Consider the following 22,898-nt stretch of genomic DNA (forward strand, 5'->3'; position numbering starts at 1 on the left):
AAGTTGGCCGTGATGGAGGGGGCGCTGTCTAGAAGCAGGGGCAAGCCCTGCACAAAAGTTAGGGAGAAGGCGAAACAGGCACAGTTGAATGAATGATGTGAGATCGGGGCTAGGGTGGAGGAAGAGGCTGAGTCTCCCTCACCAGCTTCCTTCCAACTCCTATACATCCGCAAAACCCCAACTCTAAGGCCCCCTAACTCACCCTTGCCAGGGTGATCTACACCTATCTCCCTCTATGCTTTGTGAAATAAACCAGTTTTTTTTTTTTTCCAGAGTAGGAGACATCTGGGAATTTTGCCTACAATCCAGGCAACTGTTGATTCTAATCTTAGGATATTGGGCTGCCACCTGATCCTGAAATCGTCTAGACCAGAGGATGTTTCTAAAATGAATGTGCAGGTCCTTGAAACTCTACTTTGGAGATGAGCTCTCAGAGGCTGGGGTACAATTCTGGCTGGTGGCAGGAGATGGCACAGGATATAAAGACCTTGTGCAACCCTTTCGACCTAAACTTGGTCTTTGCCTGAGGTCCCACATCATGGTAGGCAAGAATAGACTCCAGGAAATGGTCCTCTGAACTCCACAGATATGCCATGCATGCATGTGTCCTACCCTAATAAACAAATTAATTAAATTTAAAAACAAAGGTTACTTGTGGTGGCGCACGCCTTTAATCCCAGCACTCAGGAGGCAGAGGCAGGCTGATCTCTGTGAGACCAGCCTGGTCTAAGCAGTGATTTCCAGGACTACCATATCAGTGTGAGCCACTCTCAAAATTAAAAAGTATTTTTAAAAAGAAGTCCTTGGGGAGAGGAGACAAGAATGTCTTGCTGTGGGGAGTTGCCATTTCAAGATGTGAACTCACGGGTGACCCGTTGACCCCCTCTTTGTCGCGTCCCAGTGAAGACAAACTAATGCAGCAGGAATCCTGTGGTCCCTTTAAGAAACCCGGCTCGGAGAGCCGGGCTGTGGTCCCGCCTCCTCCAATGGCAAAGTCGCCTGAGTAGCAGGTGCATTATCCAATAGTAGCGTTAGGGGGCGGGGCCGGGTGCTCCTTAGGGCGCCGGGTTGCGAAGGGCGTCGTCCGCAGTTGAGTGGGGCTCCTCTTAAAGGGGCCGCGCTCCCCCGCCGAGGCCGAGAGGAGCGAAAGTGGATGGAGATTGGGGGCCTCAGAACGGTGAGAAAATCCCCGAGAGGGTGGAAGGTGGAGCCTGGAGAACTGGGGATGCTGTGGGGTGAGGGTGGGCGGAGCCACGTTCCCTGATAATTTGGGGTTCCAGGTGCCTACTCTCCCTCGCCCTTCCTTATCCTTCCGGGGAGTGTGGGAAAAATGGACCACCGATCCTCACAGCGGTCATCTGGTCACCTCGAGGGACCTCTGCCGACCTACACCTCTAGTGCCCCACTTTCCAAATGAGGCCTGTCCCCCCCTACCCCCAGATCTCAAATTTCACTTTATGAAAGAAAAAAGTCCCCGAGTGGAAGCCGCCAATTTCCATGTAGATGGTTAAACTTTGGCAATTTCCCTCTCTGTCAGCCTCAGTTTCCCTATCGGTATCATGAAGCAGGCCACAGGCATACAGTTCTGGGGGGAATAAAAGTACGAAATCAGGAATGGCGTGCTCAAGGAACCTGTCCCTGACTCCTCCTAGCCGGTGGTCTTCTGTACCCTCCTTTTGACTCCGGAGGGCGGGCCCTCGTTCGTCTCTGGTTTCCTTGGGAGCGTGACTTTGCCCCTTTTTGAGCCTCAGTTCCCATCTCTTAAAAAATAGAAGGCCAGCTACAAATGAGACAGGGTCCGCCCAGGAGACACAGGCTCCGGGTCTCACCGGGGTCCACCTGGGGCGAACGGAACCGAGACCCCGTCCGGGATGAGGGTGACCTTGGAGCCCGGAGCCCCAAGCCCCAAGCTTTAAACCCAAGCTCCGCCCCCTAAGAATGCAAACAGGGTCTTCCAGACCCCAGCCTTCATCGATAGCCCTCCCAGCCAATCAGCTACGAGGACGGCTGCGCGCCGGGTTCCCATTGGTCACTTCCCTTTCTTTCTATGGTGCCTTGTTTGCCGGGCTCTTTGCGGGAGATTTATTGAGGCTCAGCCCGATGTGTGGAAGGATGAGGATCAGAGACCCGCAGGCATTTGTCCGGAGCCACACAGCTCACTCTCAGTCTGTTCTTTGTCCTGTCCTCTCCGCTGTTTCCGGTCCAGAGTCATCATGGCCTTAGGCACGCAGCTGATGCTTCTGCTGTGGAAAAATTACACCTATCGACGGAGACAACCGGTAACGCTCGGGGTATGCAGGTCGGGGGAGCGATGGCAGGTGTCCATCACGGCCCCCCAAAGTCTCCTACCCATTCTCTCCCCAGATCCAACTACTAGTGGAGTTACTTTGGCCCCTCTTCCTCTTCTTCATCCTAGTGGCGGTCCGTCACTCCCACCCGCCTCTGGAGCATCACGAATGTGAGAGCCGCTGTGTGTGTGGTGGGACAGTGACAAGCCTCTCCCGCCCTGCTTGGCGCTGGGTCTGAGCTGGGTGTGGCGGGTGGCCATATCATTTAACGAGTTGATAACAGAAGTGAGGGCGACTATGAGCAGATGTCTCCCCGCTCCAGGCCACTTTCCAAACAAGCCATTACCATCGGCGGGCACGGTGCCCTGGCTGCAGGGCCTTGTCTGCAACGTAAACAACTCCTGCTTCCAGCACCCAACGCCTGGCGAGGAGCCTGGGGTCCTGAGTAACTTTAAGGATTCCTTGTGAGTGAACTTGGCAGGTGGGGGCTGGCTGGCGAATGGGGTCCGGGACTCTTGAGACCCCGCCTCCCACTCCCTCTCTGCTCCCCAGGATCTCGAGGCTCCTCGCCGATACCCGCACAGTGCTGGGGGGCCACAGCACCCAGGACATGTTGGATGCCCTGAGAAAACTGATCCCCGTGCTCAGGGCAGTTGGAGGTGGAGGTAGAGACCTGGGGCTGAAATTCGGGCAGGGGGTCGGGGAGGGAGCACTGCAGACTGAGCTTGGCTGCCTGTTGGCATCTCCTCCCCTCAGCGCGGCCACAGGAGAGTGACCAGCCGACCAGTCAAGGGTCAGTGACTGAGCTTTGGGAGAAGATCCTGCAAAGGGTGAGGGGGGCTGGCGTGAGGAACTCCGGTGTTGGCCTGGGATGAGCCCTTGCCCCTTTCAACTCCTCCATTCCTCATTTGTAAAATGGGGTGATAGGAGCTCGGTGGGGATCAGTGGGGGGAGTGCTCACCTCCATTCTGGCTCTGTGGGAGGATCATGGGTCCAGGGTCATTTATGGCCAGGGGACTACTGAGCAGTCCACCCAGGTCTCAGCCATCGTTGCTGTCTTCTTCACAGGTGTCCCTGGATCCTGTGCTGGGTCAAACCCAGGATTCTATGAGAAAGTTCTCAGATGCTATCAGGGATCTTGCCCAGGAGGTAAGCAACCCCAGCCAGCCTCTATCCTGGCCAGGAAGCAATATACAGACAGGGAAGGGAAGGAAGACAGAACAGGTGCTTCTGACCGGGTACCTGCCCAGGTTCAGGCTCCAAGTTAGAAAAAGCTATGTGTGGTGGTGCACGCCTCCCTCCTAGCGGTGTGCTCCAGACTCGAGGTGGGAGAATTGCAAATTTGAGGCTAGCCTGGGCTATAGATCGAGATACTATCTGGAGCAACCAAATGGGCCAGGGGTGTAAGTCAGCCCAGCATGCATGAAACCCTGGATCCCACCCCTAACTTTTCATAAACCAGGAGAGGTGACACTGCTGTCACGCCAGCACTCGGGAGGTAGAGGCAGGTCCTCCTCGGCTACATAGCAAGGAAGGCCAGGCAGCCACATGAAACCCTATTTCAAAAACAAGACAAAACAAAACAAAAACCCAAACCCAAAACAAAACAAAACAAAAGCCAAAAACCAAAAAAGGTTGTCAGATGTTCTGCAGGAGGTGTCCAGCCGCACTGGGTGACTTCTCTGCAGCTCCTGACACTGCCCAGCCTGATGGAGCTCCGAGCTTTGCTGCGGAGGCCCCGAGGGTCAGCTGGTTCTCTGGAGCTGGTTTCGGAGGCCCTCTGCAGTACCAAGGGACCCAGCAGTCCAGGGGGCCTGTCCCTCAATTGGTACGAAGCCAACCAGCTCAATGAGTTCATGGGGCCAGAGGTGGCCCCTGCCCTGCCTGACAGCAGTCTCAGTAAGTCTTTAGGGCTGTGTTGGGTCCCCGTGGGGCCGGTGAAAAGCAGAGCATGTTATCCCGGGGCTCATTGTATCCTCCCCTACCAGGCCCTGCCTGCTCCGAGTTTGTGGGGACACTGGATGACCACCCTGTGTCTCGGCTGCTCTGGAGGCGCCTGAAGCCATTGATCCTCGGGAAAATTCTCTTTGCACCTGACACAAACTTCACTCGGAAGCTCATGGCTCAGGTGAGACGCAGGAGTCAAAGAAGGGACAGTACCCTTAGTCAGGTGGCCAAGAGCAGTGAATAAGACTCAGGTGAGGCTGAGGCTTGTTCAGGAGTAGAATCCCTGCCTAGACTCCCTCAGTGAGGGACTGTGGGGGTGTGGTCAGCATGGAGACCCTGCCTGGAATCCCCAGATAGGGGCAGGGGTTGTAGAACATCTGCCCCACCCTCCCAAGCCTCCGACCCTCACATCTTCCCAGCCCATGTAGGAGCTGGGAAGATAGGAACTTGGGGCTTGGGAGGTCAGGGTTCAGTGGTTAGGGGGTCGCCTGAAATGCACAAAATGCACAGAGCTCTGGGCTCTACACACACACACACACACACACACACACACACACACACACACATTTAGTTTTTCGTTTTTCCAGATAGGGTTTCTCTGTGTAGCCCCTATCTGTACTGGACTCAATTTGTAGATCAGGCTGGCCTTGAACTCACAGAGCTTCGCCTGCCACTGACTCCTGAGTATTGGAACTAAAGGCCTGTGCCACCACTCCTGGCACTCTAATTTTTTTTTTTAAGGAAAAACAACTTAAAGTGATGGCTCTTTCTTAGAGCCTAACCACACAGGCTTAGAGTTGAGGCCAAATGTGTGGAATTCCAGCCTAAGTTATAGGGTCAGATGCTGTCTCAGAATAACGAAACGGCTGCGTGTGCTGGCGCATGCCTTCAGTACCAGCATTGGGGGCAGAGGCAGGCAGATCTCTGAGTTCCAGGTCAGCCAGGGCGACACAATGAGGCTCAATGATGATGAAGAGACAAAGGTCCAGAGGTGCAGAGACTGGGGCATGACCAGGGGCAGGACAGAGATGTGGACAGGCAGCCTGGCTTATCTCAGCTGCCCACTTGCAGGTGAACCAGACCTTTGAGGAGCTGGCTCTGTTGAGGGACCTACACGAACTCTGGGGGGTGCTGGGACCCCAGATCTTCAACTTCATGAATGACAGCACCAACGTGGCCATGCTTCAGGTGGGCCAGGATGGAAGCGGGCCTCTTTCGGACTGTGGTATGTAGGTCAGGAAGGGAGGATGCGGATCTCTCGTCACTTGTCATTTTTCTCCTTCCCCAGAGGCTTCTGGATGTGGGGGACACAGGGCAGAGGCAGCAGACACCCAGAGCCCAGAAGAAGTTGGAGGCTATCAGAGACTTTCTGGATCCTAGTAGGGGTGGCTACAGCTGGCGAGAGGCCCACGCAGACGTGGGACGCCTGGCTAGAATACTAGGCCAAATCATGGAGGTAAGAGGTTGTCATAGAAGGCGGAATGAAGCTGGGCGTGATGGTGCACGCCTTTAATCCCAGCACTTGGGAGGCAGAGGCAGGCAGATTTCTGAGTTCCAGGCCAGCCTGGTCTACAAAGTGAGTTCCAGGACAGCCAGGATTACATAGAGAAACCCTGTCTCGAAAAACCAAACCAAACCAAACCAAAACAAAAAAAAGAAGGCGGAATGAGCCTCTCTCCCGAATGACTCTGTCTTGGAGGATGGAGCAAAGAGACATCTGGGCTTTATTTAAGTCTCAAGAGGGAACCTCCTGGCCATGTATATGGTCACCTAGGGGTATGAGGAACCCAAGGGGAAGGGGTCAGGGACTGGGGTTTTAGTCACACCCCAGATCCTGGGATTCATGTTCTGCTACAGTGTGTGTCCCTGGACAAGCTGGAGGCTGTGCCCTCAGAGGAAGCTCTTGTGTCCCGTGCCCTGGAGCTGCTGGGTGAGCGCCGCCTCTGGGCAGGCATTGTGTTCCTGAGCCCAGAGCATCCTCTGGACCCATCCGAACTGTCATCTCCAGCCCTGAGTCCTGGCCACCTACGATTCAAGATTCGAATGGATATCGATGATGTCACAAGGACCAATAAGATCAGGGACAAGTGAGGGGAATGCTTCAGTGGAGGGTACCTAGGGTGTGGTGGGTGGGTTCAAGACCGTGGCTATTGGAGGTGATAGATAGAACTACATGGGGGTGTGGCCAAGGGTGTGGGATAAGGTGAGAGGGGGGCTAGCCAAGAGCAGTGAAAGACCAACCTAGTACAAAGAGAGGGACTTTCCAAGTGCAGGGGTGGGGGAGCTAGCTAAGTCCATTCTTGAATCTGGAAAAGAGATTGCTGGGGGAGAGGTATCATGGACAGGGACCCTCAACCTCTTCACTGCCATGTAGCTTAGTTGATGAATCTGGCATCTCCCAGGTTTTGGGACCCAGGTCCGTCAGCAGATCCTCTCATGGACCTTCGGTATGTGTGGGGCGGCTTCGTGTACCTGCAGGACCTGCTGGAGCAGGCAGCTGTGCGAGTGCTTGGTGGCGGGAACTCCCGAGCAGGTCTCTACCTGCAGCAGATGCCACACCCCTGCTACGTGGATGATGTGTAAGAGTACCTTGCAACCTGTCTGGGCTCTGTGGTTTGGAGGGACCTTGCATGGAACCCCACAGGGGGAGGGGGCTTAGGGTCTCCCCCTAAAGAAACAGAGTGGCCTGTGCTGGGATCTGGGACCCTTAGACTGGGGACTCCTGATGGACATTTGTGCCACATGCGTGTGTGTGTGTGTGTGTGTGTGTGTGTGTGTGTGTGTGCACCCTCCAGCTGCACTACATAATCCCACCACCCTAGGTTCCTGCGGGTGCTGAGCCGGTCTCTGCCTCTGTTTCTGACTCTGGCCTGGATCTATTCGGTGGCGCTCACTGTGAAAGCCGTAGTGCGCGAGAAAGAGACACGGCTGCGAGAAACCATGCGTGCGATGGGGCTGAGCCGCGCGGTGCTCTGGCTTGGTTGGTTCCTCAGCTGCCTGGGACCCTTCCTGGTCAGCGCTGCGTTGCTGGTGTTAGTGCTTAAGGTGAGGGATCCTCGAGGTCCCCCTGGTGAAGTGAAGCTTGGGGCATGCATCCCTAACCCCCATCTTGGAACGGGATCCTGAAACTCTTGTGCTTTTCCCAGCTAGGGAACATCCTTCCTTACAGCCACCCGGTTGTAGTCTTCCTTTTCTTGGCGGCCTTCGCAGTGGCCACCGTCGCACAGAGTTTTCTGCTCAGCGCCTTCTTCTCCAGGGCCAACCTGGCAGCAGCCTGCGGGGGGCTCGCCTACTTCGCGCTCTATCTGCCCTACGTACTGTGTGTCGCCTGGCGCGAGCGCCTGCCCCTGGGCGGACTCTTAGCTGCGGTAAGGGGCATTCCGATCTGTGTAAGGGGATAGACACCCCCAATGTGTTGCCAACTCCCTGATCCATCTTTCTCTGCAGAGCCTGCTGTCCCCTGTAGCCTTTGGCTTTGGATGCGAAAGCCTGGCGCTACTAGAGGAGCAGGGAGACGGGGCTCAGTGGCACAATTTGGGCACAGGCCCCGCAGAGGATGTCTTCAGCCTGGCCCAGGTGTCTGCCTTCCTGTTGCTTGACGCCGTCATCTACGGCCTTGCCCTCTGGTACCTAGAGGCTGTGTGCCCAGGTGGGCCATAGTGGAAGGGGCTTGGGTGGAGAACACACTGGCACACAAGGTAGAGTATGTCTGGGCACAAGGAGAGATGATTTAGGTTGCGTCTCTGGGATATTGTGCACCTAGAGGCTTGATGAGAAGGCAGGACCTTGTGGCTAAAGTGCATAGACTTGGTCTCCTGCTGCTTGGTGTCTGGGAACAGCCTGCTTTAGATTACTGCCCCCAGGATAGGCGGAGCTTCCTGCTGGAGTGCACTGTCGCTGGCCTGACACAGATCCTATTTTAGGGTGTGTCTTTTAGATATTGGGTTCCCGGAAGTCACTTCCTAGCTATGCCTTCTCTGAGGAACAGAGACTGGACCAAGGGAGAAGGCTGGGCTTCTTGGCCACTCTTTCTAAATGCCCTGATGCCAAGCGTGTAGCCGGAAGTTCTCACATCTCATGGATATTACAAGTGTAACTGTGTGCCACTTTCCACCAGGCCAGTATGGAATCCCTGAACCATGGAATTTCCCTTTTCGGAGGAGCTACTGGTGTGGACCTGGACCTCCCAAGAGTTCTGTCTTGGCCCCTGCCCCACAAGATCCCAAGGGTGAGGTCCCATGACTCTTAGTAACCCTTCATGGTGTCCCTTCTCTTCCCTAGAGAAACAGGTCCAGCAAGGCAACTCAATCCCCTGGGAACTCCAGATGCCTAGGCTCTGGCCCATTCCCCTAGGGATCCCTTCCAAAGCCTCCTGCAACACTAAGCAAGCATTCTACCATTGAGTGCCTTCTCAGCCCCTCTGCAGGTTCTAGGCAGGAGCTCTCTCCCTGAGCCACGCCCCCAATGCCTCCCTGAAGAGATTATAGACAGAAACTCTACAACTGAGCCACACCCCCACCCTATACTTTTTTTTTTTTTTTTTTGGAGACAGAGTGTCATGACAGTTGCCCAGGCTGAGCCTCCCTCAGCCTCCAGAGTAACTGAGCTAACAGATCTAACCGCTGTGCCCATCTCCCTTAACTCTTAATCCCGCTGATGGCTCTGAGGGACTCCCAGGCCCACAGCCAACCCTGCTCCCCGTCCACAGTTCTGGTGGAAGAGCCACCCCTTGGCCTGGTTCCTGGTGTCTCCATTCGAGGCCTGAAGAAACATTTTCGTGGCTGTCCGCAGCCAGCCCTGCAAGGGCTCAACCTTGACTTCTACGAAGGCCACATCACTGCCTTTTTGGGTCACAACGGGGCTGGCAAGACAACCACACTGTGAGTTGCCAGTCACTACGCTGTCTTTCCCAGGCCCCAGCTTTCCCATTGATTCCCTAGGCAACTGGGGTTGGAGGAGTCCCGGGTACCCTGTGGAAGGTGCCCTGAACGTGTGGGTGGATCTTCCTTCCATGAAGGGCCACTTCTCAGACCCCCAAACCCACAGGTCCATCTTGAGTGGTCTCTTCCCACCCAGTAGTGGCTCGGCCTCCATCCTGGGCCATGATGTACAAACCAACATGGCAGCCATCCGGCCCCACCTGGGCATCTGCCCGCAGTACAATGTGCTGTTTGACATGTGAGTTCTGGTGGGCTTGGATGGAGGCGGTGGGAGGGGGCTGGCATCCTCCAAGACACACACACACACACCAAGAGAGTCTCTTTCCATCGCTCCTGGCCACAGGCTGACAGTGGAAGAACATGTTTGGTTCTATGGCCGTTTGAAAGGCGTGAGTGCAGCCGCCATGGGCCCCGAGCGGGAACGTCTGATACGAGATGTGGGGCTCACCCTCAAGCGGGACACACAGACGCGCCACCTCTCTGGTGAGCTGGCCTATAGAGGTTCCCTCCATGGTGGGGAGGCAGGTGTATGGCATCAGGGGCTGACTAGGGCACTACAGAACACTCAGGTGGGGAAAGGAGGCCATCTCCGGCCTGCATAGAGCTAGGTGGGTCACAGTAACAATGTCTCTCCTGTTGCTGTAAATATTATTTGGAGGTTTCTACCCCACCTTAGATCATTTTGTTCCCAAATAAAAGACACAAACCTTTATATTTATAATAAGTGTTAAAAGCACTAGAGCTGGGCAGATATCAACCCTCTGGGCTATTTTGTCTGCTTCCCTGTCAGTAACCCTAAGATCTCTACCTCTGACCCCAAGCCCAGGAACGGAAGCCCCACCTCCCTCTCTTCTGCTCAGCTACAGCCTGTGGGCATCTTTATTAACCAATCACAGATAACTTGGGGGGGCAAGTTTATACAACAAAAGCTGATATGCAGGAGGATCTGCTCTTCTTGAAGCAGCCAGATCCTGGGATAGAGAATTCAGCATTTGAATACAAGCAGCGTCAGACCAACCTGCTACTCTCTCCGGCCAGGTGGAATGCAGCGAAAACTTTCTGTGGCCATTGCCTTTGTGGGTGGCTCTCGTGTGGTCATCATGGACGAGCCCACTGCTGGCGTGGACCCCGCTTCCCGCCGTGGCATTTGGGAATTGCTACTTAAGTACAGAGAAGGTAAGAGTTGGGAGATGGAATGGAATGGCCTGGGGGGGTTCCCTTGGTTTCTTCTTGAGGGACCAAAATCCGTTTCTAACTATGAAAAGCTTTCTAACTATGCTGGCGTGGGGTTTTGAGGGTTGTACTGGAGTTTGCTGCATAGGGTTGCCTGAGTCTTTACCCGATGAGACCAGTGACTCACCTGGGTTGGGTCCCTATGTCCAGGTCGGACACTGATTCTCTCCACTCACCACCTGGATGAGGCAGAGCTCTTGGGAGATCGCGTGGCCATGGTGGCAGGTGGCTCTTTGTGCTGCTGTGGGTCCCCGCTTTTCTTGCGCCGACACTTGGGCTGCGGTTACTACCTGACGCTGGTGAAGAGTTCTCAGCCCCTCGTCACCCATGACGCGAAGGTGAGAGCTCTCGAGCTGGTCCCTGAACCCTGTCCCCAGCTCTGTCCCGCTAAGATGGACCATTGTCTTTCTTTTTTTTTTTTTTTTTTTTTTTAAGATTTATTTATTTATTATATGTAAGTACACTGTAGCTGTCTTCAGACATTCCAGAAGAGGGCGCCAGATCTTGTTACAGATGGTTGTGAGCCACCATGTGGTTGCTGGGATTTGAGCTCTGGACCTTTGGAAGAGCAGTCGGGTGCTCTTACNCACTGAGCCATCTCACCAGCCCCGACCATTGTCTTTCTTTGAAGGGAGACAGTGAGGACCCCAGAAGGGAAAAGAAGTCAGATGGCAAGGGCAGGACGTCAGGTGAGCCTGGGCCAGGAGACCCCTGAGGGAAGGGCAGGGGCAGCAACAGAACTCAAGAGCCTCTGCTTCTGTACCCTGGCCCAGAAGGTCTCACCCCTGACCTCTGCCCACAGACACAGCGTTCACACGAGGAGCCTCGGACCAGAGCAGCCAGGCCCCGGCTCCTGGCACCGTTCCCATCACCCCAAGCACAGCCCGGACACTCGAGCTAGTGCGGCAGCATGTGCCTGGAGCACAACTTGTGGAGGACCTGCCCCATGAGCTTCTGCTTGTGCTGCCCTATGCGGGGGCCCTGGATGGCAGCTTCGCCATGGTCTTCCAGGAGCTGGATCAGCAGCTGGAGCTCCTGGGGCTCACAGGCTACGGGATCTCGGATACTAACCTGGAGGAGGTGTGGAACCTAGTAGGGTTTTGAGGGATGCATAGGAGTCTGTTGATGGATGGCAAGGGGGAACTCCGGAGAGGAAGGATGGCTCTCAAGGAAGGTGGACTGCTTGGAAGTCTCTTGAGGAGGTCTGTGAGGACCAATGGTGTATGAGGGTTCCCTCCTGTGAGTTTCTTTCTCTGTTTCCTCAGATCTTCCTAAAGGTGGTGGAGGACGTGCACAGAGAAGGTGTGTCTTAGCTCTGTGAGCCTTCAAACCAGGCCTGAGCCCTCCCCCAGCCCCCTCCCCGTCCTTGGCTGGGTCGTTCCTAGGTGCTGAACCCTGAGTTCCTCCCTGGCACTGGCAATAAGTCCTCCCTTTGAATTCTGGCCTCCATTTTCCCCAGAGGCTCTGGCTTCCTTTTCCCTGGAAGCAAGACCCTGTCCCCAGCCCTGAAGCCCATTGGTTCCACAGGGGGGGACTCCAGACCGCAGCTGCACCTTCGCACATCCACTCCACAGCCCCCCACAGGGCCGGAGGCATCAGTTCTGGAGAATGGGGAGCTGGGTGAGTCTCTGCCCTGTTCACACCCCTCGTGGCCCGCAGGGTGCGGGAGCTCACCCTCCCATCCCCCACAGCTAAGCTGGTGCTGGATCCCCAAGCCCCACAGGGCTTGGCACCCAACGCTGCCCAAGTGCAAGGCTGGACACTTACCTGTCAACAGCTCCGGGCTCTGCTCCACAAGCGTTTTCTGCTTGCTCGCCGCAGCCGCCGGGGCCTGTTTGCACAGGTGACCATGCCTAACACTGAGGAGGATGGGTGACTGTCCTGGGGTGTCTGTTGTCCATGTTGGCTGTCATTCAGTGACTACATTCCACAACAAACCATTTCTTGCTGTTTGTGGAGGGGGCTGGAGAGCCTGGGAGGTGGTAGAGCAGGGTGGGGGCGGGGTAGAGTGTGTGGAGGTGGATGCTGACAGAATTGTCCCCCAGGTTGTGTTGCCTGCCCTCTTTGTGGGCCTGGCCCTGTTCTTCAGCCTCATTGTGCCTCCTTTTGGCCAGTACCCACCTCTGCAGCTCAGCCCTGCCATGTATGGCCCTCAGGTCTCCTTCTTCAGGTGGGTGCTGGGCACAGTGAGCAGGTAACCTTGGGTGGGTGATAGGATGGCTACAGTCACAGTGCTGTGCCTGTCACCCTGCAGTGAGGATGCTCCTGGGGACCCCAACCGGATGAAGCTGCTGGAGGCTCTGCTAGGGGAGGCTGGGCTGCAGGAACCCAGTGTGCAGGGCAAAGCTGCCAGGTGAGGCCCACCCAGCTGACTCTCCTCGGCTGCTTACCCTCTCGGCATTGCCTCAGTTTCCCTCCATGGCCCCTTGCCTCTGTGCCCTTTGGGCTCTGGTGAGCATGGCTCCCTTGTCTCATTGGATTGTGGGGCCTGTGTCTCCTGAGCGTAGCACCCACAGCCCTTCTCCACTCCACAGGGGATCTGAGTGTACAAACTCGCTAGCTTGCTACTTCACGGTCCCTGAGGTCCCTCCTGATGTGGCCAGCATCCTGGCCAGCGGCAACTGGACGCCAGAATCTCCATCCCCAGCTTGCCAATGCAGTCAGCCTGGAGCCCGCCGCCTGTTGCCAGATTGCCCGGCTGGGGCTGGGGGTCCACCACCCCCCCAGGCTGTGGCTGGCTTGGGGGAGGTGATCCAGAACCTCACTGGCCGAAATGTGTCTGACTTTCTGGTGAAGACATACCCCAGCCTGGTGCGCCGAGGGTGAGCACCCAGACTCTGTGTGCCCCTTACTGGGGAGGCTGGGCAGGTTCCCAGGTCCCCTTTCTCATTGCTGTACTGCTCTGTACCCTGCCCCACAGCCTGAAGACCAAGAAGTGGGTGGATGAGGTCAGGTGAGGAGAGACCTGGCCCGGGAACCCCCAGCTCGCCTGCCCACTCCCCAGCTGCTCACTTTCCCTGTCTCCACCCCAAACCATTTCCCAGATATGGGGGCTTCTCCCTGGGAGGCCAAGATCCAGACCTGCCCACAGGGCATGAGGTGGTCCACACATTGGCAGAGATTCGGGCACTGCTGAGCCCCCAACCTGGGAATGCGCTAGACCGTATCCTGAACAACCTCACTCAGTGGGCCCGTGGCCTCGACGCTCGGAACAGCCTCAAGGTGGGAGCTGGGACTGGCAGGCGGGGGTGGTCAAGGAGATCCAAGGTCATGTGCATCTCTGGACCTTATGGCCCTTGCTCTGCCCAGATCTGGTTCAACAACAAGGGCTGGCATGCCATGGTGGCCTTTGTGAACCGAGCCAACAATGGGCTCCTACATGCCCTCCTACCATCTGGTCCAGTCCACCACACCCACAGCATCACTACGCTCAACCATCCTTTGAACTTGACCAAGGAGCAGCTATCTGAAGCTACGCTGTGAGTCCATCCATTTACTATCAGTGGTCATGTTGCTCAGGTGTGGTGGAGACTGGATTGGAACATTTCTTGTGCTCAGGGCTGGTGACAAAATGTCATTCCGACAAACACTGCAAAAGCCAGGCAACGTGGTAGCACAAACACAAACCTTTAAATATCAGCACACAAAAGGCAGAGCAGGTAGTGCTCTCTGTGTTGAGGCCAACCTGCTTTATATACACAGAGAGTTATAGGTTATATATAGACACCCTGTCTCAAGAAAAGAGTAGCCTGGTCTATAGAGTGAGTTCCAGAACAGCCAGGACACACAGAGAAACCCTGTCTAAAAAAAAAAAAAAAACCAGGCCGGGCAGTGGTAGTGCACGCCTTTAATCCCCACACTTGGGAGGCAGAGGCAGGCAGATTTCTGAGTTCGAGGCCAGCCTGGTCTACATAGTTCCAGGACAGCCAGAGCTACACAGAGAAACCCTGTTTCAAAAAACAAACAAACAAAACAAAACACCCTAAAAAAAGCCAAAAACAGTAACAAAAATAAACAAACAAACCAAAAAAAAAAAAAAACAAAGAAAAGGAGAGAGACAGACAAACAAACAGAGAGAGAGAGAGACTTTCAGGCTGAGAAACATCCACATACCCCAGAACTTGTCCCACTTTTACCAAAAACCCAGACCTCACGTGCCTATACCCCCCAAAATGCCTTGCCCTCACTCCAATTGGGGAACAGTCCCAAAGACCTCAATACCATTACCCATTTTACTCTGAGCCACCCCTGATCTCTCACCCACAGGATAGCCTCCTCTGTGGATGTCCTTGTCTCCATCTGTGTGGTCTTCGCCATGTCATTTGTCCCAGCCAGCTTTACCCTGGTCCTCATAGAGGAACGCATCACCAGAGCCAAGCATCTGCAGCTGGTCAGCGGCCTGCCCCAAACCCTCTATTGGCTTGGCAACTTCCTCTGGGACATGGTATGTGTGGCTAACTGCCTGGTAGGGATGATGGGCACCTGGCAACAAGAGAGGGAAGGGGAGGCACAGCCCCTGGCCTGCTGAACTAAAGAGGTGACTTCTGTCTTGGATACAGTGTAACTACTTGGTGGCAGTGTGCATAGTGGTGCTCATCTTCCTGGCCTTTCAGCAGAGAGCCTATGTGGCCCCAGAGAATCTGCCGGCTCTCTTACTCTTGCTTCTGCTGTATGGGTGAGAACCCCTGTCCCTTAGGGTCTATTCCTCTGAGGTGTGGGGGAAAAGGGGATCTGTAGCAACTGAAGAAAAAGACACTGAGGTCAATAGGATCCAAAATGATAGAATTCACGGGTTGGAGAGATGGCAATGTGGCTAAAAACACTAGCGGCTCTTTTAGAGGACCCAGGTTCAGTCTATAGCACCCACATGGCAGCTCATAACCTGTAACTCCAGTCTCAGGGGAACTGATGCCCTCTCCTGACCTCTGCAAGCACCAGGCACACTCATGATGTATGTATATAGAAGCAGCAAAACATTTATACACACAAATAAAAATGAATAAACTTGCTGGGCGTGGTGGCTCACGCCTTTAATCCCAGCACTCGGGAGGCAGAGGTAGGCAGGTTTCTGAGTTCAAAGCCAGCCTGGTCTACAAAGTGAGTTCCAGGATAGCCAGGGCTATACAGAGAAACCCTGTCTCAGAAAAACAACAACAACAACAACAACAACAAAAAGAATAAAATTTTAAAAAATTTAAAAGGCTATAGTAGCTCACACCTTTAATTCCAGCACTTAGGAAGCAGAGGCAAGTTGATCACTGTGAGTTTAAGGACAAACTGTGCTACATTGTGAGAATGAGAGAGAGAGAGAGAGAGAGAGAGACAGACAGACAGAGACAGAATTATGAGCTAAGCCAATGTGGCCTTAAAAGCTCATCACATCCTAGCACATGGCATAAATTTGATGTGTGGCTGCCCTTGGGGACATCCAGCATGTAAAGTCACTGGTAGCACCTGTCACTCTTTCTTCCCAGGTGGTCTATCACACCACTCATGTACCCAGCCTCCTTCTTCTTCTCCGTGCCCAGCACGGCCTATGTAGTGCTCACCTGCATCAACCTCTTCATTGGCATCAATAGCAGCATGGCCACCTTCGTGCTGGAACTGCTTTCAGATCAGGTGATAACTCTGCACAAAACCTGGGGTTGGGGATGGGGCTGAATTATTGGGTACAATTAGGTTTAGCCACTGACTTTCTACCTACCCTGAACAGAACCTGCAAGAAGTGAGCCGGATCCTGAAACAAGTGTTTCTTATCTTCCCCCACTTCTGCCTTGGCCGAGGGCTCATTGACATGGTTCGGAACCAGGCCATGGCAGATGCCTTTGAGCGCTTAGGTGAGACTGTCTGTCAGGTGGGGACTGTGAAGAGCATGATTGAGAATGCCACCTTCAAATTCAGTTATATGGAATGGGGACACATTGCCTTTAAGTGAACAATTTTAGGTGGCACAAAAATTGTGTCAAATTAAAGGTGAAGAAAATGTAACTAAAAGGTTACATTTTAGCTCTGACTATACATAAAGGAGCATGTGAAACCTTATAGTCTAAGTCAGTTCTACCCTAACAGTACAAGTCGTCTTGGTCACTTTTTTGAGCCTAGGGTGGTCTGCACAGGGGGCAAGACCCAGTTCTTCCTGTCCCCATAGGAGACAAGCAATTTCAGTCACCCCTACGCTGGGACATCATTGGCAAGAACCTCCTGGCCATGATGGCCCAAGGACCTCTGTTCCTCCTCATCACACTCCTGCTCCAACACCGCAACCGCCTCCTGCCACAGTCAGTGGGGACCAGGTGAGGGCAGCAGGGGCCAGAGTCCTTCCCGGGGTCTACTAACCTGTCTATCCTCAGATCAAAACCAAGACTGCTGCCGCCCCTGGGGGAGGAGGATGAGGATGTGGCTCAAGAGCGTGAGCGGGTGACCAAGGGGGCCACCCAGGGGGATGTGCTGGTCCTCAGGGACTTGACCAAGGTAGGCACAGGGTAAGGCAAGTAAGTGCCCAGTCAGTGGAGGGTGACATGAGTACTCCATCCTTTCTAAAGGCGCCTGATCCCTGCAGGTTTATCGTGGGCAGAGGAACCCAGCTGTGGATCGCCTGTGCTTAGGGATCCCCCCTGGGGAGGTGAGTCCCTTGCAGAGTACCCAGTGCTGAGTCCTGCGAGGTGGCAAGCTCCCTGATAGAATTGACTACTTCCTCCCTCTCTGCCCACCTCTATCGAGACCCTTAGCATGACCCACTGGGCTTTACTACGCAGGCTGCGTGCGTGCTTCGTATGTGCTGTGTACATGCTGCGCGCTTCGTATGTGCTGCGTGCGTGGTATGCTCGCTGTGTGCGTACTGTGCACCCATCATCTTTCATTAAGCACCTCCTGTCACCTAGTTTTTGGACTTGTATTTATTTTTGTGGCACTAGAAATAGAACCCAGAATCTCAGAAGTCCCTACCCAAAGCTATACAGCTAGTCCACATCGCCAGCATGCCTGGTGAGGGCACCAGGGCACTCTAGACTGGCACTCTATCACTGAGCTATGTCCCTGCTCTGAGCTCCTTATGGAGCCATCAGCCCTCATTAGGCACCTACTGTGTACTCATATTTTTAAAAACATAGTGGGGCTGGTGAGATGGCTCAGTGGGTAAGAGCACCTGACTGCTCTTCCGAAGGTCCAGAGTTCAAATCCCAGCAACCACATGGTGGCTCACAACCATCCGAAACGAGATCTGGTGCCCTCGTCTGGAGTGTCTGAAGACAGCTACAGTGTACTTACATATAATAAATAAATAAATCTTAAAAAAAAAACAAAACAAAACAAACTATGCATGTTCCTTGCAGTGTTTCGGGCTGCTGGGTGTCAACGGGGCAGGGAAGACATCCACCTTCCGCATGGTGACAGGGGACACGCTGCCCAGCAGTGGTGAAGCAGTACTGGCAGGCCACAAGTAAGATGCTCCTTGTACCCTGAACCCTGGTTCCTATCCCATGTGTCCCTTGAGTGAACATGGTCCTTCACCAGGTCCCTGGGACCTGCGCCCCTCTGTGCATGGCCCACATACCCTGAGACTCCTGTGCTCTCCGCAGACACCCATGCAATCCTACATGGGTGGCCTGTAAGCTCTTTAGCTTCCTGTCCCCACCCCAGCGTGGCCCAGGAGCCGTCTGCCGCGCACCGCAGCATGGGCTACTGTCCCCAGTCTGATGCCATCTTCGACCTGCTGACCGGCCGGGAACATCTGGAACTGTTTGCTCGCCTGCGCGGGGTGCCCGAGGCCCAAGTTGCCCAGGTGAACATGCCCGGTCCCTGTGCTAACTAGGACCTCATCCCTCTCGGTATGGCCCGCCCACGCTCACCTGGCCCCGTTCCGCAGACTGCGCTCTCTGGCCTGGTGCGCCTGGGCCTTCCTAGCTATGCAGACCGACCCGCGGGTACCTACAGCGGAGGCAACAAACGGAAGCTGGCGACAGCCCTAGCTCTGGTTGGTGACCCAGCTGTGGTCTTTCTGGTGCGTGAAGACCGGATCTGAGTGGGTTGTGAATGGGAGTTACTGGTGCCGAGCCTTGGTGAATTGGGGTCTGAGCTGTCGGAGGCCATGGGGGACAGGGGGTGGGGGGCTGTGCAAAATCTGGCTTCATTTGTGCTTTACCTAAGCAGAGTGGGGTCTGATTGAAGTGTGCTCTGGCTTACACAGGACGGAGTCCCAGTGGGCAGGTTTTGTCACTGCGGTCCCACCAGAGTCCATATCTCCTTTGCAGGACGAGCCCACCACAGGCATGGACCCAAGTGCGCGGCGATTTCTTTGGAACAGCTTGCTGTCCGTGGTGCGCGAGGGCCGCTCCGTAGTGCTCACATCGCACAGGTGAGCCCCATGGTCGCACTCTGGCCACCTCGCAGGATGAGGTGATCCTGAACCGGGTGAGGTCCCTAGGGTGGAGCAGAGCATGGTCCCCGAGCAGGCAGGCTGGGCCCAGCTGTGCTCACACTGTCATCCACAGCATGGAGGAGTGCGAAGCGCTCTGCACGCGCCTGGCCATCATGGTGAACGGGCGGTTCCGCTGTCTGGGAAGCTCTCAGCATCTCAAAGGCAGGTGAGCAGAGCAGGATGGACTGGCAGGAAGAGAATAGCGCTGTGGGTGTGGTTAGGGCTAGAAGATAGGGGCGGGCCATATGCACCATAGGGGCGGAGCCCGACTGTATGAGGGAAGCCTGGAAAGGTGGAAGCGCCCAGAGGAGCTTTTTGGATGGAGTCCAGGGGAGGTGAGGAGTGTCTGTCCTTCGATACAGGTGTGCCAAGTCCTCTGATTGGGCGTGGTCTCTTAGACTCGTGGGCGTGGCTCGCAGCAGGGTAGGGTGAGAAGGAATTGGGTTGGGTCCAGGTGTCCAAGCAGGCCAAGGACAGGTCTAGCGGAAGTAGGGAGCAGCGAGATTTCGAGAAGCAATAGGGGCCATGGCCTGCATCCCTGGTCCTGTCCCCTCCAGGTTCGGGGCTGGCCACACACTGACTCTAAGGGTCCCACCGGACCAGCCTGAGCCTGTGATAGCCTTCATCAGGACCACATTCCCTGGGGCTGAGCTCCGGGAGGTGCATGGAAGCCGTCTGCGCTTCCAGCTGCCACCTGGGGGCGGATGCACCCTGGCACGAGTGTTCAGGGAGCTGGCTGCCCAGGGCAAGGCCCACGGTGTGGAGGACTTCTCTGTGAGCCAGACCACTCTGGAGGAGGTGACTTCGGGCACCATCAAAGGGTTTGAAGGGAAGAGCTGAGGTGCCTCAGCACCCTGGGCTGACATCTTCCCCCCCCCCCATGCCTTTCTGTCCCCTCCATGTCTCTGCCCTGCCAGGTGTTCCTATATTTCTCCAAAGACCAAGGGGAAGAGGAAGAGAGCAGTCGGCAGGAGGCTGAAGCAGAGGAGGTTTCCACACCTGGCCAGCAGCATCCCAAACGTTTCAGCCGATTCCTGGAAGACCCCAGCTCTGTGGAGACCATGATCTGAGCGTGCCTGCCTTGGGACTGAGTGGCAAAGCTCAGACAGAGGATCTCTGTACCGTCCGCTGGCTCCCAGAAAGCCTTGGGCTCTGGGGGAAATAAAAAGAAACTAGAATGAGAATGAGGCCACGGCTGAGTTTGTGTTTTAGGAGTCTTAGCTCTGTACAGTCTCATACACTATCACACATACAGTATGTGCGTGTGTCTGTGGTCACAGAGGTGACGGCTGCTGTGAAGTGCCTGCAACACGGACATTTCCCAGGTGTCCACTCACACGTATCCTGACCTGCATGTACCTATGTGGGTCTGACACCCAAGGGCGGGACTTGTGAGTGTTTCTGACCGTGAAGTAGAGATGAGGTCAGGCTTGTGGAATGTTCCAGACGGTGTAGAGGACCCTGGTACTTTCCTGGCCTGACCGGACCAGAAGCCCACCCCAGAGCCAGCCAGTCTTCATCCTGAGACAACCTCCCAAGCCCACCCCCAGCCATCCAACTATGAGTGGGAGGCACGGGACCCTTAAGGGGCTCCTCGGCTGGGTTTGTGGCTGGACCAGAGCTTGGAGAGCGGGCCTAGGTACTGCAGGCTGCGGCCTTTCTGGGCTGTGTCCCGGAGAGCCACCCAGTGTGCCTGAGGTCAGTGGAGTTTGGGATGGTTAAGGGACATGGTGTCTAAATTACTAAATAGGGCCTCTGGGGGTCCTGAGACCTGAAGCTCAGAGCTGGGATATAGAAGGCAGAGTGGGAATGGGAGCTAAGTGGAGGACAGCAGGGCAGTGGAGCTCCTGGGTTGCAGTATGGAAGCCACCCAGGCATGGCACCTTCAGGTCCTGTGGTCCCCAGAAGACTGTAAGGCTGGTGATTATAGGGAATGGGGGTCACCTGTGCATGGTGAGGGACTCAGGGGGTGTCTGTTGGATCTGCGTGTGAACCTGTTGCTCAGCCTCCTCTCTGGTCTTGCATATCAGTATACACATGACACTGCCTTTCTTGACTGTATGTTATGTCCCAGCAAGGGTCAGCTAATGCCTGGATCGGGTGGCCACACAGGACACAGGCTGCAAGTGGAAGGTGGCCTGCTGTGGGGAACCTGTGTCAGAGTCAGTGTGCAGAGTCCTATAAGAGCTGACACTTGGGACAGTCACACTGGGGGCGGATCTGAGGTGTCGCCTCCCTCCCTCTGCTGGGGAGCCTTTTCCTGTGTAGGAGACTTAAGCGCCAATGAGGGCCAAGCCAGTCACGTGTGGCTCTGACAGCTGGGGAGGGGGTGGCCCTGAGCAATGTGGTCCAGAGACAGCCAGCACCAGGAGTTGCAGGACTGAGACCACCCCCCAGACCCTCACCCTGCCGTTGCCCGCCTGTCCTCACCTAGGGCCACTGGGGCTGGCTCCACCATGTTCTCTCGGAAGAAGCGAGAACTTATGAAAACTCCCTCTATTTCCAAAAAGAACCGCGCGGGGAGCCCCAACCCGCAGTCTTCCTCAGGGGTGAGTGGGGCACAGAGCGGGTGGGGACCCAGGATGACACTCACAGCCTGTGGTCACTGATGGGCATAGCATGCAACTACAGCACCATGCTGGGTCCACGCTGGGGGAACCGGGCCAGCTATAGTCCCCAGCAGGCAGAATGGCCGGCGACAAGGAGTGGCCTGAACCTGGGAGGCCGCATTACGGTAGGTAGGGATGGCCTTGGGTGGCAACCAAGTCACCCATCTTGATGAGGGATGTCCGTCCCCATCATGTGCCAATGAAGGTTGTGGGTAGTGGGTAGAACTGATATTGGAGTCTAGTGACTGCACTGTAATATGGGGGTCTGGGCAATTTTAGGGTTCTGAAAGCCAATGGGGAACTGGTGTTGAACTGGGGTGCAGGTGTACAGAGCAGATTGGGGGGTCTCCGAGTTTCTCCAGGGCCTGCTGCTGCCTGCTGAGCTTTTGAGAATTTGTGAGGTTTAGGGAGTGTCCGGAGACACAGGAGCCTGATGATCTTCTCAGGTCACAGAAGTTATCCATGTTTTTAAAAAGTGGACACCCGTGGAGGTATCTGGGGTGGCTAGAGGGCTAGAGACCCACAAGGGTCCTCCCCACCCCCACCAGGAAGTGGGGTGCCCCCTCCCTCCTGTGCCCCACAGGCCACGCCTCTGGCTGTGGTTTGGGTAAGGACGGTTGTTTGTGAAAGCTATAGACAGGAGGATGTTGGGTAACAGGTGGGGGGGGACTTAAAATTCTCTGCCCACTGACCTCTGACCCCTGTGAGGACTTTCTGGGAAAACTGAGGCAGTGCCTGGGATGGGGGATCCCCTTGACTCCTCTTCCCTATGCCTACCTAGGAGCTGCCCAGGAAGGACTGGACAGAAGCTCCCGGCCTGGAGCCACCAGCCACATCCCTGTCCACGGTGGCCAAGGGCACAGGGACACTCAAAAGACCCACCAGCCTGAGCCGCCATGCCAGTGCAGCAGGCTTCCCGCTCTCGGGCACTGCCACCTGGACCCTGGGCCGTGGGTACCGAAGCCCCCTTTCTGCGGCCAGTCCGGCAGAGCTACCCATTGAGGGAGCTTTCCCTGATGGCGTAGAAGACATCTCAACCCTGCTGGCGGATGTGGCCCGCTTTGCTGAGGGCTTGGAGAAGCTCAAGGAGTGTGTGCTGCAGGACGGTGAGGATCTTCAGAGCAGCACGGAGGGAGGGCAGGAGGTGGGCGGCCTCTCAGCCCAGCACTCAGGCAGGAGGATCTCTGTGAGTCTACACTTGAGAGTCTTATGCAGGTCAGCCAGAATTACAGTGAGACCCTGACTCAAAAAGAATGGAAGAAAGAAAGAAAGAAAGAAAGAAAGAAAGAAAGAAAGAAAGAAAGAAAGAAAGAAAGAGAGGAAGAGGGAGAGAGAGAAGGAGAAAAAGAAGTAGAAGAAGAAGCCAGGCCGTGGTGGCGCATGCCTTTAATCCCAGCACTTGGGAGGCAGAGGCAGGTGGATTTCTGAGTTCGAGGCCAGCCTGGTCTACAAAGTGAGTTCCAGG

General features: G+C 55.4%; 2 protein-coding genes across 7 annotated transcripts in view; both read left to right on the forward strand.

Annotated features, from left to right (window-relative positions):
* The first annotated feature begins 1,072 nt into the window (after positions 1-1,072).
* Positions 1,073-20,008, forward strand: Abca7 (ATP binding cassette subfamily A member 7). 4 transcript variants are annotated; one of them, XM_029482695.1, is made up of 47 exons: positions 1,073-1,177; positions 2,207-2,279; positions 2,365-2,458; positions 2,611-2,752; positions 2,841-2,953; positions 3,045-3,118; positions 3,357-3,437; positions 3,923-4,187; positions 4,277-4,416; positions 5,307-5,423; positions 5,524-5,691; positions 6,093-6,322; positions 6,638-6,814; positions 7,058-7,280; positions 7,382-7,603; positions 7,683-7,884; positions 8,353-8,463; positions 8,944-9,115; positions 9,282-9,413; positions 9,519-9,658; positions 10,214-10,351; positions 10,559-10,746; positions 11,040-11,097; positions 11,211-11,488; positions 11,674-11,710; positions 11,936-12,028; positions 12,100-12,251; positions 12,454-12,578; positions 12,663-12,761; positions 12,943-13,230; positions 13,329-13,361; positions 13,453-13,630; positions 13,718-13,887; positions 14,675-14,852; positions 14,968-15,083; positions 15,883-16,027; positions 16,122-16,245; positions 16,557-16,686; positions 16,759-16,879; positions 16,968-17,030; positions 17,740-17,846; positions 18,047-18,188; positions 18,273-18,407; positions 18,658-18,761; positions 18,898-18,990; positions 19,382-19,622; positions 19,742-20,008. In XM_029482695.1, the coding sequence occupies exons 2-47, from the start codon at positions 2,214-2,216 to the stop codon at positions 19,892-19,894; spliced, it is 6,558 nt and encodes a 2,185-aa protein (XP_029338555.1). In that variant the 5' UTR covers positions 1,073-1,177; positions 2,207-2,213; the 3' UTR covers positions 19,895-20,008. The 4 variants fall into 4 exon arrangements, with proteins under 4 accessions (XP_029338555.1, XP_021029469.1, XP_029338556.1 ...); XM_021173810.2 differs by having other exon boundaries at positions 3,977-4,187; XM_029482696.1 differs by having other exon boundaries at positions 3,977-4,187; positions 12,124-12,251.
* A 1,117-nt stretch (positions 20,009-21,125) lies between these two features.
* Positions 21,126-22,898, forward strand: part of Arhgap45 (Rho GTPase activating protein 45) — a 15,488-nt gene continuing 13,715 nt past the window's right edge. Inside the window, exons 1-2 of one of the 3 annotated variants that reach the window (XM_021173902.2) lie at positions 21,126-21,373; positions 22,215-22,539. In XM_021173902.2, the coding sequence (XP_021029561.2) occupies positions 21,281-21,373; positions 22,215-22,539 (418 nt within the window). In that variant the 5' untranslated portion in view covers positions 21,126-21,280. Of the gene's footprint in view, positions 21,374-21,394; positions 21,559-22,214; positions 22,540-22,898 lie in introns of those variants that run through there. The other 2 variants (XM_029482857.1, XM_029482858.1) reach the window with 2 other exon arrangements.

This window comes from Mus caroli, chromosome 10 (genome assembly GCF_900094665.2).
Source record: "Mus caroli chromosome 10, CAROLI_EIJ_v1.1, whole genome shotgun sequence".
NCBI lineage: Eukaryota > Metazoa > Chordata > Mammalia > Rodentia > Muridae > Mus > Mus caroli.

Excerpts from the sequence above, each read along its gene's own strand:
- Abca7 (XM_029482695.1), top strand. The coding sequence starts at position 2,214 with ATGGCCTTAGGCACGCAGCTGATGCTTCTGCTGTGGAAAAATTACACC. Across the intron at positions 17,031-17,739 it reads TAGGGATCCCCCCTGGGGAG|TGTTTCGGGCTGCTGGGTGT; the intron begins GTGAGTCCCTTG and ends TGTTCCTTGCAG. Across the intron at positions 18,408-18,657 it reads ACCCAGCTGTGGTCTTTCTG|GACGAGCCCACCACAGGCAT; the intron begins GTGCGTGAAGAC and ends TCTCCTTTGCAG.